At 41.3% G+C, this 19,051-nt stretch overlaps 1 protein-coding gene across 2 annotated transcripts in view; it reads right to left on the bottom strand.

Annotated features, from left to right (window-relative positions):
• dbn1 (drebrin 1) overlaps positions 1-19,051 on the bottom strand; it is a 154,936-nt gene that overhangs the window by 14,083 nt on the left and 121,802 nt on the right. Inside the window, exons 3-10 of one of the 2 annotated variants that reach the window (XM_028596220.1) lie at positions 15,796-15,908; positions 9,740-9,829; positions 8,173-8,316; positions 6,578-6,655; positions 6,179-6,330; positions 4,877-4,934; positions 1,930-1,986; positions 1,544-1,658 (exon numbers count right to left, since the gene is read on the bottom strand). In XM_028596220.1, the coding sequence (XP_028452021.1) occupies positions 1,544-1,658; positions 1,930-1,986; positions 4,877-4,934; positions 6,179-6,330; positions 6,578-6,655; positions 8,173-8,316; positions 9,740-9,829; positions 15,796-15,908 (807 nt within the window). The remainder of the gene's footprint in view (positions 1-1,543; positions 1,659-1,929; positions 1,987-4,876; positions 4,935-6,178; positions 6,331-6,577; positions 6,656-8,172; positions 8,317-9,739; positions 9,830-15,795; positions 15,909-19,051) is intronic. The other variant, XM_028596221.1, reaches the window with a different exon arrangement.

Below are 19,051 nucleotides of genomic sequence, written 5' to 3'. Positions count from 1 at the left end.
CAGTGTCGGCTCCTTTACAGTACATTGTGATTCCAGAAGTGAACGTTAAGATTTTTTTTTCTCTCGGTTATTATTCTTCTTCAAAAACCTTTTGGGATGAATGAGCATGTCTGAAAGAAATGACAAATTTAAGGTCTGGTTCGAAGGAAGCAGCAGCTGAGGAGATGTAATAAATGACGTGTTTCATTTGACACATATGATTCAGATGTCATAAACCTCCCCTAACCCTAACCCCCAAACCGCCCAGTCGTTGGACAAAGCGGGGGATAAATCATCGAGATAACTTTCTCATCACCTGACCCTCCCTAACCTTAACGCCTTACCCTCCCTAACCTCTAACCCTAACCCTCCCTAACCCTAAATCCTTAACCCTAACCCTAATCCCCTAACCCATAACCCTCCCTGACCCCTAAGCCTCCCTAACCCTAACCCTCTAACCCTAACCCTAACCCCAAGGACCTACTAAAGTAATCAATATGCAGAATGGCTCCTTTCATAGTGTTATGTTATTATTAAACATTAAATTACGGATATTTTTGAGAGTATTTTGTTAACGTGGAGCGGAAATTCAACTTTGTATACTACTGTAGTACTTTTTTCATGTAAAAAGTAACTATAAATGTCAAATAAATGCAGTGCAGTAAAAAGTAAAACATTTCCCTCTGAAATGTAGTGTAGAAGTATAAATTAGCTTTGAATGGAAAAACTCAAGTAGAATTTTGACATGCCTGTACTTTCCACCTTTGTTGGAAGAAAAATAACCTTACCTTAAAAACCCCACAGAAAAGTGTATTTTTGAGTAGAATAAGATGTAAAAAAGATGTTTGTTTACTGCCGAGGAGGCTGTGGCAGAAAAAAATGTTTCCTGTCATGTTTTTTTTAAGAGTGTGGATGGAAAGATAAGCAGTTTTCCTACTTTAAAATTGATATTTTTGTTTAGTTAATGGTGCTTTTTCCAGGTTTCACACAACTGTTTAATACCTATGTGTCAAACTCGAGGCCCATGGGTCAAATCCGGCCCCTCGCTAATTTTTTAATTCACAATACATTTTTGCCGGTCTAGTTTTTGTTGGTGCATTTTTCAACATTTTTTACAGTGCTTCTGATGTTTTTTTCTGTATTTCTGTTGCTTTTTTCCACGTTTTTGACACTTTTTAGAGACCAAACTGTAAGTGACAAGACTATATGAGACATGCAATAACACTGTCAAAGATATTTGACTTTTTTGATGACATAAAAGCAATAAACTATACATGTCTGGCCCTTGATGTGATTCTCATTTTCCAGTTTGGCCCTTAGTGAAACTGAGTTTGACACCCCTGGTTCAACACATCAGTATAAACAACACATGGATGACAGCCTCAGACTATAAGAGTCTCCCTCATTACTTCAGTCCTCTCTACTCTTTCACCTGTTGCCTGCTTTTCAAAACACCTTGTGTGCGGTTTCTACTGCTCGGTTTTGTTCAGTGTTGTTCCAGTTTTTACACGAGAACAGAGTGATCCTAGAAGATAATGGTTAGGTGAGTTTAAACGTGTTTTACCGGTCCTGTGGATGGAGACGGGTGAGGTGTCGACACTGATGGTCATGGCTCTCTCTTTCTGCTTGAAAAACTCCCGAGGGTTTCCTGACCGCTGAGCGATGATGGCCTTCGCCTCCTGGAAACACACACAGATAAAGATGGAGCATACAGCAGTCTGGATTACACTGTTCAGACCTGCTTGGTGTTTAGCAAAAGGAAGAGCAAATACACAAAGGTTCGTGAAAGGATTTAATAAGCTTAATCCTGCAGGAAAGTCCATTTTCTTCACTGAGGACTACAGTGGAATCCTTCCTAAGAGTAAAGTTCCTCCCGAAAAATGACAGAGGCGCTTTTGATTCTACTTTTTTTTTTTTTTTTTTTTTTTTTTTTTTTAAAAAGGTACTCACCTCCACCTCAGTCTCTTTCTTATCCAGGTTCAGATCGTCGATGCTCAGCTCTGCTGCCTGTAGAGAAGAAGAATAGAAATAAAGATGCAAAAGAAGAAAAAAAATCTTTCAAACCTAAAGCAGGGAAAAGGGGGGAGGGGAATCCAGACTTTCTAGGAATGTTCCCTGTTAAAAGAAGCATCAAAACGTTTCTTTAGTGAATACACTGTAAAAAGTGCTTAGTTGTATCTACTTAAAATAATGAGTGAACAAGTTGCATTGATTATTTTGAGTTTTAAAGTGGTGATAGAATGATTATATAGGGTATTTTACACTGTTCCTTAAGGTCTCCTAATAGGGTATGTAACATTGGTTGGGCTGAAAATTGCCCAAGTGCTATTTTATTAGGCCCTTAACTATCCTGTGAATATGGCTCTATTTGGAACATTTCTTCCAAATATGGTATGCTCATGAATATTTAGAATGAGCTGCGAGCTGATTGGTTTGGGCAAACTACATAGAAACACATGGGAGACTCAACAGCAAGTCTCATATTTCAGACACTGCAAAGTTATACATTGTTTATCGGGCTATTTTGTTATTAAATTCACTTCTGAGACTTTTTTTAGCGAGAAATCAACTATATAAAGCTCAAATATGGGCCGTTTTATGAAAATGGATGGCCAATTGCAAATTTGGTAAGACTGTGTGTCGGAGTTCAGCAGCCGGTGCTGCCTGTGTTGCTGCCTCGCCGCCCGGCCTGCCTTCCTCCACAGACCCCGGCCTGCTATGAGGTACTTGGAGCTCTGTCACGGCTGGCAGCCCACAGCACTCCATATCCGTGCAAAGTCACTTTTTTTTGCGCTAATGGACTACCAAACGCCGCTGCCCTGACAGAGCTCCAGGGCCTGCAGCTCCCCTCTTCCTGCTAGCTAAATGGCCCGTGTATGTGCCCGCGGTCAGCGAGCTTGTTACGTCAGCAATCTCTTACAACAGTTCCAGTTAATCTTTTAATGTGTGTAATTATAATGTGTTGAGTTATTTAAACAAACGATTGGGGAAATAAACGCCGCTTGTCCGCGAGTCTCATTGATAGAGCCTGCGGCTGGATGTAGCTCTTTCAATGAGAGCTAGCTAGCCTCCTCTTAGAATTCCTCTGAAATTCAGAAATATTCATTAACTTGAAATCGGACACTGTTGTTAGCTTTGCGCTAACTTTGCGCGGGTATGGAGTGCTGTGGGCTGCCAGCCGGGACGGAGCTCCAAGTACCTCACAGCAGGCCGTGGTCTGTGGAGGAAGGCAGGCCGGGCGGCGAGGCAGCAACACAGGCAGAACCGGCGCTGAACTCCGACACACAGTCGGACAAAATTTGCAATTAGCCATCCATTTTCGTAAAGTGGCCCATATTTGAGCTTTACATAGTTGATTTCTCGCATAAAAAAGTTTCAGAAGTTAATTTTGTAATGGAATAGCAGAGATCTGCGTGACCTAGCTAGATTCAGAAGACTACCTGATCTCTGGGTCCTGCCCCAGAAAGTTTTGAGCATCAAACACTTAATTTCCTGCATTCTGGTGAATTTCTATACAACAATGTATGCCTTTTCTGCATCAATTTATGGTGCAATGTCTTTAATTATTATTATAATATTTTTTTATTATTCTTCTGTATTGTTACATTTTTCGCATATTCAAAACATCAAACGTGAGAAAGAGATGTGCGCTGTAAGGTTAAGATGGTATGGTCAACTATAGGGGGCTCAGAAATCGTTGGGAAACATATTTACACGTCAGAAGGATATATGGTTTGAGCCCCCTAAACGGTTACTATTACCTCTTTTGGGGTTGTCTTTCATAGAGGACAATCCTGCGCATATCCCCTGCGTCCCCCTGAAATCTATGCCTATGGTTGAGGGTACAAAAATAATTTGTCCCTCTAACTTATTCCCAAGTTTTACAACAACTAATAGTCGGAACAACGCAATGTTTCAAGTCCCTTGGACAAAAAATATTTTTACGTTGACACAACATGAAATTTTTAAACCTTTTTTACAGTGTATTATATCTCACCCATTAAGGAGATTGACATTTAGTGAATGCAAATAGTTGCGTATGAATCTAATTCTTTGGACAAACGAGAAACAAAAGTGGCGTTTTCAATTTTAAATGTCTGCTCTCTTATTGCAGCGCCACTAGAAGTTATGATTAGGATTCCTCGGGTGTGTTATTATTTGGGGAAGCAGCCCAGTCATTAACAAACAACGCCTGAAGCCCCTTAAGCAAGGCAATCTAATTGCTGTGCCTGTATGAACTCACCTTGAGGACAGAGATTGAAATATAGCTGAAATATCACAGCTGGGCTACGATGCAGCAGGCAGCTGATCGCAAGATGAGAATAATAAACCACACACGCACACACAGACACACGCGTGCGCACACACTCCACTGATGGATGAAGAATACTCTGTCACTGTCAGACTTTAATATTTTGTAACGCGCACACAGCACATTAACACTCCCTTCAAAAACAAACTCTACTCTCAGATAAATTGATTTAATTTTTTGTGGCAAAAACCAGAGGCGTGCGAACCGCGTCTTCACGTTTTTTTTTCGGGAAGGCAAGTGAGGCTTTGATGGGCTGAGGGAGCAGAAACAGGAACAAAAAGCCTTAACACGTCCAACACGAAGAAGGGAGTCTCCAGGAGTGAAGCCTTTCACATACTACGAATATGAGAAGGATCTTTTTAATAATTTGATTGAAAGTGTTTTATAATAATAAATAAAAACTCGGGATATGAATGCAGATATGTGGTAAATCAGAAGTGTTTATTTGTGCTGGTAAAGGTGGATGAGCTAGATATGATGTTCCAATCTAACTTGAATTGTTCCGGACACTGAATGTTTCACCACAATGAATGATGAATAACCAGCGGAGTCATAATCGCAGATTTAAAAACAACAGAGACTTACAATGGTGGTCTGGCTCCGCAACCTCTCTTTGGCCTCTTCCTCTTCCTGCAACTTCTTCCTGTTCGCACACACATAAACACACAGATTAGATAATAATATACACTCCTGAGACCTGCGTCAAACCCAAAACCAGTGCCACGTTTTCCGATAACGATCAGTCTTGGAGGTTAACCCTCTGAAGTCTAACACACATATTCTTAAATTTACCTTTTTAAGGTATTTGAATATAACTGATCCCCATGTGTTACATATCAAAATGTTCAGAACAGACTCAGCTTTCCGTATAGTGACGCCCACATTTTTTTCTAGAGCAATGTGTAAAGAGATAATTTGGCGTTGAAGTTGGCTTCATGAAATTCCTCAAATCTCTTTAGAAAACCAACCTTAACTTATGATGTGTTGTACGAATTGTTTCGGTGCTTGAAATGAGTTTACCAAAGTCTTAGCTTATATATGATTAAAATAGTAAATAAATAAATAAAAAATGTATTTTGTAATATCGCTTTTTGAGTAGGAGTTTTGTCAAACGTCGTTTGGACGCAAAGGTGGGTCTTTGGTCCATACAAAGAGAGACAATTTGTCATCATCCGTCGGAATTTCCTGCGGCATCGGAGCAATCCCGGAAGTGGAACGTCAAGGATATAGACTACATCAGTGTTCATGATAACAGTATTAGACATGCAAATGAACTAAAAAAGAAAAGATATTTTCCTGCAGTTGCTGGGGACTCTCTATGAGGGTTATGATGCTTTTGGGAAACACCTCTTAAGCTTTAGAAGGTTGGTGAGATCAATTTCATGATCATCTTAATCGTAAAATGGTTTTGGAAAACAAGGTCAGTCAGCTTCCTTATTTACTAAAACTGCAAAATGAGATTTCATTTCAATCATTTAATAGCCCATTTAAAAAAACATTACCAGAGCAATATATATATATATATGTGTATGTGTATATATATATATATAACAATATGCAAGGGAGTCCATCAAGAGTCTAGTTTATGAAAAACAAATAAAATAAGTAATATAAACTTAATTTCAAATACCACTAATTAGTTTCAAAACAATCATTTTCCCATTAAAAAAACAAACTCTCTTGATAATTTCGACACGTTTGCGGCTCGTGCTCGATATGCCAATTATGAAAAACAATCGTGTATAATGGAGACTACCATTTGCGGTTTGCAAATGTATGAAGAAGGGCCCCATTCTTTTGTAGAAGAATCCTTCGCAGATGTTACTCCTGACAGATTTTTTTTAAATGCAGAGTGTGATGTTGAGTGTGGGTGTATCCCTTCCTCACCTGTGCTCCTCGATCTGCCTCTCCCTCTCGCGGTACCGCTGCTCGCGGCTCTCCTGCTCTTTCCTCTCCAGCTCCATACGCTCCTCCTCGAAGCGCTGCCGCTCCTCCGCTGCCTTCTTCTTCTCCTCCTCCTTCCTCACCTCCTCCTCGCGCTGCACAGCAAGCACAGAGAACAAGAAGAAGACATAAGCGGAAATGCACACGGGCTGCAACTAAATAACTTTAGAGTTCCTCAGAGTCCGAGGGGATTATCTGCAAGATGCAGAATGCGTTGGAATTAAACAGTTTCTTGTCCCTTTCCTTGTCTCACCCAGATATCTTTCCTCCCCTCCATCTTTTCCTCCGCTTTCCTTCCTTTAACCCCGCTCACTTCCTCCTTCTTTCCTCTTCCACACCTACCTTGGCCTGCTCCCAAAACTCCTCTCTATTGATTTTCTTCATCTCCACTTCTGCATTGGTCTTCTCGTACACCGTGCCCTGCATCAGAGGAGAGAGAGGGGAGAGAGACAGACAAAGATTAGTCACTACATAGTCTGGCATTGCCAGACCTTCCTCCATAGCGAGGGTCTGGCTAGTCCACACAGCATTCCGGGATGGGAGAAAGACGTGCTCTGGTTTATTCTTTTAACCAATCACAATCGTCTTGGGCGCTACTAATCTCCTGGACGGAGCCACGGTGCCTCTGAAAAAATAGCCTCAGGAAGGAACTTGTTTTGGTGGAACGCGTGAACGTTCAAAAGTAGTTTTAGTCGTGCGACAGAAAACTCAGATTGGACAGATAGTCTAGCTAGCTGTCTGGATTTACCCTGCAGAGATCTGAGGAGCAGATAACCATAGTCCTCAGAAATCCACCGGAGGTTAGAACGCCAACACAGAGGAAGAGGAAGGTAAGTGTCATCCGGTGGAATTTCTGGCAGCACTGGAGCAATCCCGGAAATGAAACGTTGTGGCTGTAGACTAAAGGCTTGCTAAGGTGATGCTGATGTCCGCCCGTAGTACTTTCACATCGACACAAGGGGGAGCACTGACTTTGTTCTACAGCAGTCACACGGCTGAGGCAGTTTGTTAATCGGCCTGCCTTGTGAGCGCAGGCATCGGCCAATGCGATTATCTCAAACAGGCATTAATCGGCCCGAATAATTGGTCTATCGCTAAACGTAATGAACATTAAAAAACACTAATGGCAAGTCCGGCTCTGTTACTCTTTTGTGACTTTTTATTCTGACTCATGAACTAGAAGTGAATAATTATGTGCTAAGGGAGAAAAGGGTGTAACTTTGGCGTTTTAAGTTGTTTTTACTTCTTGGCTTTTTTTAAGTAAAATGCACGCTGTAATATTGCTCAAAGTGAACCCACCAAAATCAAGTTGAGTTAATTAATACTACTGATATTACTTTTGATAGATAAATATGGGCTGAAATATGTGCCCCCAGAAACTGAATTTGAATCATTCATATTTGAATTTGAATTGCTAAACTTGAATAATTGTATTAAAAAACTGAATTTGAATCACATAATTTGAAATTGTATTGCTTAATTTGAATCATTGCATTAAAAAACTGAATCTGAATAGTATAATTTGAAATTGAATTTATTCGTTTGGAACTGAAGTCCAATCAAATTTGATCCTCATTGAAAATTCAACTCTCTATATATCCTCACATTCAGTTCTCACATTTCAGATTCAGATGACCAAATTCAATTTCAAGTTACTGAGACAGACATCCGGGGAATTGGAGGATGAAGGCAATCTTTAGCAATTCAAATTCAAATATGAATGATTCAAATTCAGTTTCTAGTGGCACATATTTCAGCCCATAGATAAACTTCTGTTTCTTAGTAAATGTAACTCACCTGTACATGATACAACACAAGATAAAAGTACAGGTTACTTATCGCCACCTATAATTTAAGTTGGATTACCTTCATTTTCTTAATAAACCTAATCACACATGAACTACAGACAAACTCAGATCATTTCTCTCTCCTCGTACCACGTCTCTGTGCTCTTCCTCTCGCGTTTTCAGGCGGCTCAGGACCGGACTCGCCACCACTGCCGTCCCGTTGGTCAGCCGCTGCCCGATGGCTGACGGGTCGATGTCGTCCAGACTGCTGGCGTTCACGGTGACCTCCACCCCCTGCAGAGAGAGGTTGGATTTGATTTAGGATTATCGTTTTGACTCCTCTAATTATTATCTTCTTATTAGTAATATTGCCGTTTTCGTAAATCACACACGCAGGCACACACACACACACACACGCACACACACGCACGCACACACACACACACACACACACACACACACACACACACACACACACACACACACACACACACACACACGCACACCTTCTGTTATGTTTAGTTATTCTTTCCAAGTTACATTTTTGCTAGTGTTTTAAAAAAAAGATGTACAATCTGCAGTTACTTTACTGTTACAAAAGAGCGCCAGTTTTCAGAACTTTTAAGTATTACAGTTCACATCCTACATGTATTTTTTTTTCACCCTCATTCCTTTTCATACCGATATACTGTATGTAAACTAATATCAGTTGTCATGCAGTGCTTTGGCAATAGTGTATCTGATGGCCATGCCAATGAAGCCATTTCATCGATTAATCCACTCTAATATCATCTTGTCATTTTATTCAATGCAAGGGTCTTACTAGATTTTACCCCATTTTTTTTCTATTGCTCCCGATGCTGTGCCACCGGTGTGTGAATGTTTACCTGGAAGTTGCTTTGGATTAAAAGCATCAGCTAAATGTGATGTAATATACAGCAATATAGTAGCAGTAGTCAATACTTTTGTGGGTGTGGGTGTACTATCCCAAAAAGGGCTGTGTGGGAGAGAGAACTGCCACTTACAATAATGACACTTCAAAACACACACGCGCACGCACGCGCACACACACACTTGATCCTCCTACAGAGTCAATGTTCTGTAGCTTCTTTTTCCACAGTTGATTGCAAACACGACACTGAATCAGACGACTACACAAACACAATCACTTCACATCCGCTGCGCTGGCTCATATATAGTTTTCTCTTTTTCTCTCTTTCTGGAGTCAAAAATGTAAGTGTGGGTTGGATACTTACGACACCGTTGCCTTCATAATATCACACATGATGAAAGATTTCAACTTTGAGAAGTTAAACGTTATGACCGTAAACCTCAGTTAAACCAGGTGTTCTGCAGGTTTAAGGAAACTGCAGAAGCGATGACATCTAGTGGTGTTCAGGAGCAGCACACAGCAGATGGCTTCAGACCATTTAAAAGTTTAAAGACAACGCAACGCAGGTTAAGCCTGTCTTTAAAACTTAAACTGCAGCTAAGCTGATGACGGCGTTAACAGCCCCACATTTCTTACTGTTCTAACGGTTGTACTAATGTTGATATATATATTTATTTCCAGAGTCAATGTGGTCCTCCGGAGCTACAGCAGAAGCTAATAAGGATCCAAATAAATAAACAAGAAAATAAAACAAATGTTTAAACACATAAAAGCTCATTTGCATACTTGTTGTAAGATATTTTATTGAGGAATATGTTAAAGTACCGTGGTAGGTCTGACCTGTAAGAAGTCTGCGATGGTGGCCACGTGGCTGGCACAGGCACACTTCCTGGCATCCGGCACATCTTCCCCCACCTGAAAGAGAGAGAGAGAGAGAGAGAGAGAGAGAGAGAGAGAGAGAGAGAGAGAGAGAGAGAGAGAGAGATGGTGACCTTTTAGTTACTTTGCATCTATTTGTAGTCATTTTGTATTTTTCAGTCATTTTGCATCTTTTAATAGTCATTTTGCATCTATGTTTAATCATTTTGCATCCTTTTTTACTAATTTTGCATCTATTTTCATTCATTATTTTGGCTTATTTGTAGTCGTTTTGTGTATGTTTGTGGACATTTAGCATCTCTTTGTAATCATTTTGTGTCGTTTTTCAGCACATTTTGAGAGTCAGAGCCCCTGACCCCATGGGCCCCTGGTCCACAGATGGTATTCCTGTTCAGTAATCCATCCATGGCACCAGTTAACACTTAACGGCAGCGGATGTGTTCCTTTGCTGCTTTCTGTGAAGTTTTCTTTTTTTTTTCAGGACAGTTTTCCCCTCGTTCTGGTCTCATTAGGGCCTTTTGTTCAGCTGTGGTCATGTTCAGTTATTGAAATGTGTTCGTATTATAACCGGCTGGATGTCATTCAGTAATCACAGCTCATTCAAACTAACACAATACAAACACAGTGAGCAGCAATTACAGAGAAAAAGAAACTTGGAAAATGGCCTCATCTCATCTGAATTCATGGCAATTTATCTCTCAATAACAACATTTAACCACTTTATCTATCTGTGCCTGCGTGTCTGATTGAAAAAGGGAAAGCAGAAAAAGAAGGTTTTTGCAGCATACATGTTAAGACACTTAAGACTTTGTGGTACATTCCAGCACTTTTATATGTATTTTTGGCGTATTTCTGTACATTTTTGACAATTTCCGTCAATTTTCTGGCTCATTTCAGCCTGGTTTGGCCCGGTTTGCTACGGTCTGGTGCTCTTTGGGCTGTGAGGGTTGCTGTGTTACATTATAATGGACTCCTCTCACAGCAATTACCAGTTCTCTCCATCTCTTTCTGTCCGTTTTTTCATTACACCCGGTCACAAAATCCCATTTATATTCTGCTAATTTACAACAGCAAATATGTTTTGAGCGAAGTGTAATGTGAAGTGCCACCCAGATCGCGTTTTTAATTAACGTAATGATGAAACTTTAGTGAGCGCATCATTTATATGTAAAAGATGTTAAAATCACACCCACCTCCCTTAGAGAAAGAAATCAAATGGGGCTAGGAAAATGTTTAATCTGTAAACAACATTCGCAAATGATTTTTTGAGACTTATATACAGACAGATATATTAATTATCAATATTGTCATTACATTTCCTTTGAAACGTATTTGTTGTTGCAAATTTGTAGGATAAAGGGTTGGCATGCGGTACAAAAAAAGTTACAAACACAGATGGTGAACATAATCCAGACAGATATTAAAGTTTCCCCTCAAAATGTTATTGGCAAAAAAAAATGAGTAGTATATAAAACTTGATTTCTAGGAGAACAGGTTGATTAATTGCACCACTCTCCTCTTATTTTCCCTTCTTCTCTCTACTCTACCTCGCTTTCTCAAACCCTCTCCCCCTCTCGGTCTCTCTGCACTCTCTCTTTATGCAGACACACTCGCTCAGGGCGCTCCGGCTGTTGTCAGGTTCCGAGAGTAAAACATTCATCTTTAGGCTCTCAGATGAACTCAGACTGTGTTTTAAATGCTATTAACACACTCTGTTGGAGACTCTTGAGCGCCAACATTACAAATTATTCATTCCTTCCTGCTACATTTCCTTTTCATCATGAATTAATTGGTGGACAAATTTCTGCGGCTCTGCTACACTTGTGGTGACTCAGCAGCTCTACTTTTTTCCTCTCCGTTTGGCCTATAACTGGAAAGTTCAATCTCTGTAACACTCATTACAGCATGAAAGTCTGCATATGCTCCCTTATTGAAAAAACATAATACAGCGTAAAGACTGATTGAAACTAGAGATGGTCCGAGAGATGGCATGTTTTGCTTCCCGATACCGATTCCCATACCTGAACGTATCGGCCGATACAGACTACCGATCTGATACCAGTGTGTCATATATTTTATTATGTTTTAACAGTGACAGTGAGTCATAATGGAAAAAGAACATAAATAAACTACTTTAAAGTAGATTTTCTCCAGGGCTTAATTACGTGGTATCGGATCAGTGAATAAACTCCAAAACTTTCTAATACCGATAGCAGCCTTTTAGGCAGTATCAGAGGCTTTTACGATACTAGTATCAGTATCGTAAACCACCACATAATACAGTGTAAAAATGTCTCCAAACAAATCCATTAAACTGTCAGGAACACCTGACAAACCTGAGCCGAATTATGAACACGTCAGCGACTGTCCAACGCAAAATGTTGCTGCTCATTCTGCATTTTGTCGTCTGATCATTGGCAATTTTAGACACTTTTTAGGGGGGCTGTCTCCGATGCTATGCGCCAGTAACCCAGTCAAGGAAAAGGTTAACAGAAACGTAGTGTTGGCCAATGGGAGGAGGTTGTGCCAGACTCCCGCCTTTGGCTGAGACTATCTAATCTGTCAGAGGGAGAGCAGGAGTGCGGTTGTGAAGTTTAACGTTGGTAGTCCCCAGAGAAGAAGTTGGTCATTTCATGGCTAAAATTGCTGAATGTTTAGCCTGGGTAAACCCTGACGAACTTCCGGCAAATTTGAGATTTGCTCTGCAAGTCAGTCTGGTGAAGAGCCCATTCAAGCCCATTTCCAATGTCCCCAAAGTCGAGGCACCAATCACAACCGTTGAGGCGGGCTTTACGCGACGACGATAGCGCAGCGACGGCGAGCAGCTTTTTGTTTACATTCAACATGACGGCTACCGAAGCGCAGCGTCACCCAGATTGTTGGTCTGATTGGTTGAAGGACTATCCAATGCGCCCAGAGGCATTGAGCGGCGTCCATCGGTGACGCCCCTTTGGAAATGAGCTGTCAATGAAACTTTCCCAGACCCCCCCCCCACTCTCAGTTACAACTGAGAAGGGTCTGGCGTCAACCAGGCTATGAATGTTAGAACATTGTGTCAAATAGGTCGTTATTACTGTGACTTATAAAGTGTCAGGTTTAGTTCCATCATAGTGTCAAAAAAACGTTAGCTGATGTTGTCAGTAGCTACCTCTGAGATTATCGGCTAATGAAATTACGGATTACGTTGCTTATTTGTGTCAGATGAGGCTGCTCACTTCTTTTTGATATGTAAATATTGATCGGATTTGCTAAAACTGACTTCAAATCTGCTGATTAAAAACAGGAAGCAGCAATATGTTCGTTTTCTGCAAAAAAGGACAAAAAAATTAAACAGGCCCTCGCGCTCTGCGCATCCAGTCGATGCGGCCGTGTAGTTCCGTGACCGTCGGAAACTGCACGCAAGAGTTAGACTTAATCAAACAATCTTCGTCCCATAAGGCTGACTTCCTGTGCCAGACGGTGGTGCTATGGCTATAACTCATTATTGACTTATAGATGTCCTCAGGCCTGGTCTCTAACTAAGAATAATACATTTGGGGCGGATTACTACCTGTTTCATTGTGTTATATGGTAATTTGACACGTAGCCACGCCCACATTGGACACAAGTGCAAAGGCTTTGAAAAATAATACTTTAAAAACTACACATGCCTTGAACAGTGCACTGTAAAAACTTAGAAGCTTAGAAGTAATGTTAAAGGAACACGCTGACTTATTGGGAATTTAGCTTCTTCACCGTAACCCCCAGAGTTAGACAAGTCGATACATACCCTTCTCATCTCTGTGCGTGCTGTAAGGCTGTCTGACAAAAAAACAACAAAACAACAACATGAGACACAGCCGTCTTCTAACTGTAAACAAACCGGGAACTATATTCTCAGGCGGAAGAATATAGTACTTGGGCGGAGTGATATGCTCGCAGCAAGCCTGTCTGAGAATATACAGTAGTTCCCGGTTTGTTTACTGTTAGAAGATGGCTGTGTTTCATGTTACGTTGTTTTTTTGTACACGCTGTGACTATACAAATCACAACATGTAAATAGGAACATGTTGGTGTTATTTTGTCACTTTTGTCACAATTGGGAGCAGTAGGCTAGTTGGAACCAGTTACCTGCAGGATCTGTTCTTGGCTAAGCTAATGCTGGAACCGTCAGCGTTACAGCACGCACGGAGATGATAAGGGTATGTATGGACTAGTCTAATGAGTGAATAAGCTAAATTCCCAATAAGTCGGCGTGTTCCTTTAAGGCCTGTGGTGAATTCAAATGTATTGTAGTGGGTATACTGTATTGTATATTGGCCAAAATCTGCATTTGGGGGAGGGGGGGCATATCATAGTGGGGCGTCAGGGTGTCCTCCCCAAGGGAAATTTGGAGCATCAACAACTTCATTTCCTTTATTCCGATACACTTTTATGCACCAATCTACGGTGGAAATACCTTTATTTAGCCTATGTGAAGAAGGAAAACACAGATGACAATTCAAAATATATCAAAAATATCATGGAAACTATGTTGTTGCGTGTCATTGGGCATTTTTAAGTGGGTCTATGGAAGTTTTGGCACTTTCTTAGTGGGTATACTGCGTATACCTGCGTATCACGTAGACTACACCAGTGGTTCCCAACCTTTTTTCCTTGGCCCCCCCTACTCATGTCTAAGAAAAGCTGAGCCCCCCCCCCCGAAACCGAAGTTGAGGTAACTCTCGAGATAGAGCCTTACTTTCTTTTTTGATACAGAGCAGTTATCAGCACTGTTATGTTTCTCCGCCATGTTTCATTCATAAAATAGTGATGCCGTGGCAGCATGAAAAACGAGGATACAACAGAATATACAGTTTTCATACTGACTTTTGTATACATTATATATTCTAGTGTATTATCATAATTTTTTTAACAATTTTTTTTACCTCAACCTCAAACCAGATAAAGACTCGCGCCCCCCCTGTGATCTTTGCCGCCCCCCCTGGGGGTGCCCGGACCCCAGGTTGGGAACCACTGGACTACACCACTGGTTAGGGCCCTAGTTGCATCAACTTAATTCCAATAGTATTATAAATAAATGTCAAATTACTAGTTTAGTTATATTGTCAAAAGTTGTTCTGTTTAATTTCCAGTCCATTTATTTTTCACCACGGTGTCCCTGCAGCTGCTGTGCTGCTAACAGCCACATGCAAACACAGATCACAGAATCACAGATTGTCATTTGTGCGTAAAATGTGTTACAAAGAGAGATTGCTGGGAGGGGTTGAAGTGGACACTTAACGTCGTCATGGTTGCACCGTTTTAATATTGATCAGACTCAGAGAGAAGTCCTCGGGAATCATCCGACCGAGACGCATGCTGATTTATTCACCCACAAGAAGGGGAAAAACCCTCCCATAAAAATGTGTCACAAATTAACCGCCGCACTCGTCTTTCGTTTTACCACGACGACAGTTGGCGTACAGCCAGTTCGACTTCACAAGTCAAAGTCAGTTTGCGGAGCTCTGTGATTGGACGATGTAGGCAGAACCTGGAATCAGCGACATGGTGTGTCCTTGTTTAATAAAAGGTTATATTAAAAATGTGCCGTGACCCTTAATGACTCTGATATTCTCCTTTTAATGCCTTTGAGGACATTTCAGTGTGTGTGTGTGTGTGTGTGTGTGTGTGTGTGTGTGTGTGTGTGTGTGTGTGTGTGCGTGCTTGGGTGCGTGGGTGCGCGCAGCTGGGCATGTAAGAGGAGAAAGAGAGGAAGGAAGATGAGAGCTGAATAAAAGAAAGAAAGAGCCAAGAAAAGAGGGAAGGAAGAAAGAGAGACAGGGGGTTAAGGAGAGGAAATATATGGATGGATAGAAGGATGAAAGTGGGGAAAAAAGAAGTCGATGAAAGAAGAAAAGGAGATGTCGGAGTGAGGAAAGGGAGTGTGCGTGTGTGTGCATGCATGCGTGCGTGTTGCCTGCGTCATGCACCACCCCCCCCCTCTCCCTTCTCCCCTCCCCCTCTCTGACCCGACGACTCACCCAGTTGATGAGGATGTATCGTGGCAGAGCGGCGGTGGGCTCCTTCAGGCTGCAGAAGCCGTACATCACCCTGGCACTGTCAAAGGTCAGCGTGATCTCTGCCAGACCGCCTCCTGCACCACAGAACAAGAGGATACAGTAATGTCCTCTACCAGGGAGAGGCTGCACCGGTTATCGACACACACACGCACACAAGATCAACACATTCATGAACGTATGAAAGAAAGCAATCAGAGAGCATCTAATGTAACTCTGCTCTAAGATGTGCTGTTGTTTTGAACCTGCAACCTCTGAATCTGCACACGTAGTGAGAAACAATCATTAAAAATAACTAAATCCAGTCTGGGAACATTGGGGTTCACATTAGGGGGAATTGCGAAAAACATTTAAAGTGAATCAGACTCAGAGTAATCACCGTTTAGGCCCAAATGTATTATGTTACTCTAGCATCACTTATTTGTGAAAAACCAATAGGATGTCTTATTAACTAACTGTGGTTCTGTGCTGATCCGGACTTTCAGGGATTTCTGGTCTTTTGTTGCGTGTTCAGGCTCAAGAAATCAAATCAAACGGAGTACATTTAGTCAAACACTGTACAATTCATAGACTATTTTTCCATGTTGGGCTCCTTTATATTCCTACTCCATTATATTAATTTGACAGCCATACTTAGTGGTTACTTTGCAGATTAAGCTTTCACATTAAAAACATTGGTTTATAAAATATAATGTGTTGTGACAGATGAAATGCCTTAGAGTAGACTATATAAGGGTCTTTAGACCAGATATAACATTAAAATGCTCCTTCCATGTTTACATTGTAATAATAATAGTAATGGCAAGAAGAAGGAAACAAGATGAACGAGGACAGAAACGTCAACATAAATATTCCCAAAGAAGTCCCATTCACCTTGTGTTACTTAACCATCAACGGATGTTGCAGTTTAATGTGAATTATAAGTAACGTTAGGCTAAGTAGGCTACAGAGTTTATGTTGCTATGGACACAGTCTTCCAACCGCAGAGACAGAACGGACTATTTTCTTTAGTGGAAGCAATACAATCCTTTTAAAATCAATCTTTTGTGTGAAATTACTGATTTATTTGCTAAGTAGCCGTGTAATAAGCATTCAGGTGGGGGTTGCATTCACTATAAGGACAGTCTCGCTCTACATTATCCAATACTTAACACTTACTTTTGATACTTACTACAATTTAATTTAATACTTCTGATCTTTTACTCAAGTAGTATTTTGAATGCAAAACCTTTACTTTTTTCCTACATATATTTGTGTTGCTACTTTTACTTATGGAAAGATTCTGAATTCTTCCGATCAGCAGCATCGTGTTCCAGGCTGCTAGTTTTATGCCTCAGGAGACATTTACATTGCCAAGTTTTGGTTTGAAAATGAATATCTTTTGCTACGTTTACACTTCGCGTTCACACTGCTCCAGCATTTCCGAGCCCCTAAACCGGAGAAATTTAAAACACTTTGGACCCGTTTTGGTTTGGTTCTGCAGGGTTGTGTTGCCGTCTCAACGGCCACAAACGGAGACCTTTGGCAACACGGACACTAATGCTGGTGATCCATTTGTCCGTGCGACGCTTCTGTCAACAGGTTTATTCCTATGGGTGACGTCAAGCAACTTTAACGCGCCCGCAAAGCACCCCAGAAAGGCAGCGCTGCATCAAGAAGCTGGCCGATGCCCATCTTTATGCAAATTAATCCGTTGAACGTGACAATCCAGTAGAAGTAGACAAAAATCTTTCAAACTAACCTTTGTCGATCTGAAATGAAGACAGATTCAGCAACTGTATGGCCTATTTCTCGCTTAAAATGTGTTTCGGTGAACTATTTTCGTAAAATATGAGATCGTATTCTCAACGAGCCGCCATGACAGTCAGTTGAAATTCTCGAGCAGCCAGACCCACGTGACGCGTTCGTCCAACATAGATGTATTACGTCGCGACACCATGCTTCAGTCGTGTCGCAAAGATGGATCAGTACTGTAAGGCTGCGTTCAGACAGGCTGCATCGGCCGTCAGAGGGTCAGGTAAAAACGCAGGTCTTTCCATTCATTATGAACGGGGGCAACGCGTTTAGGCTGCGGCGAAAAGTTGAAACCAACTCCAACTCAAACTCATCACTCTGCGGAAAATCGCCGGATCACTTTGCTTGGTGTGAATGCCCACTAACGCCAACGTTATGCCTGATTGGGTCAAGACGTCTCGTTCTCTGAGACTAAGCTACTAACGTTACCATGGCAACTACCAGCAACGGGCGGAGTATACATGCTGCCTCCTGTTTACCCCGGCACACGCATCTGCCCGGTATACGAGAATGTTGATGAGATATTTTGGTTTGGCCGTGTTAGTTTAAAGCGGAGATTAGTTCATGGAGATCGCTTCTGGCTCAAAACAACGCTTAAAAACCAAAAACGTAGCAAGGTAAATGTAGCCTCAGATTATGATCCCGTTCTCCATATCTCAAAGATCTCTACGCACATATGTGTGAACGCCACACAGACATGTGGTCTACTGGTTCTGATGTGAGGAGCCAGATCGATTTCTCTGAGGCTTACAGCGCAGATGAACACACTTGCTTACTGTGCTTCCTCTGAAATATTCACGTCTCTCTGAGGAAAAGCATGCCGCCATGAAGGAAACTAAGACCGCTGCTGGCAGAAGTGGCTCTTTATCACGCAGCTCTGCAGCATTAGTGATGCAGACTCTCACAGTTTATTCCACTCATGTGATCAGCGCTTTTTTGTTCAGGACTTCTGTGTCGATGATTAAATTAGACTCACAGAGTAAGCTGTGGTTCTCATTAAAAGAGTGCATCAAAGTAAAACCACGAGACACGTCCAGTGTCAGTTTTGTCTCTCAGTACTTTCCGTGTGCGCCTCTCCGTGAGGTTGGTTAATAGGACCGGGTATCGCAAATTATTTCCCAAATCAATTTGATTTCGATTCACAAGGTCTCCAGAACACAATCTCCAGATTACAATCTCCAGATTACAATTCCGAATCGACTATCAATTAGGTTAGAGAAATTTCAGTTGCAATACCAATGTTGCTTAGATATAAAAGAGATTTGCAGAAAATGTCTGTGGTGGGTTATACTTTGGTTCCATCAAGACATTTTGAGCATCAAACACTTGCACAATTTCCTGCATTCTGGCGAATTTTCCTGCAACAATTTGTGCCTTTTCTGCATGAAAAATTTCTTTTTTTATGTATATATTATTATTATTATTT

This window comes from Perca flavescens, chromosome 13 (assembly GCF_004354835.1).
Source record: "Perca flavescens isolate YP-PL-M2 chromosome 13, PFLA_1.0, whole genome shotgun sequence".
Lineage (NCBI taxonomy): Eukaryota > Metazoa > Chordata > Actinopteri > Perciformes > Percidae > Perca > Perca flavescens.
This window is presented reverse-complemented; position numbering and strand designations above follow the sequence as displayed.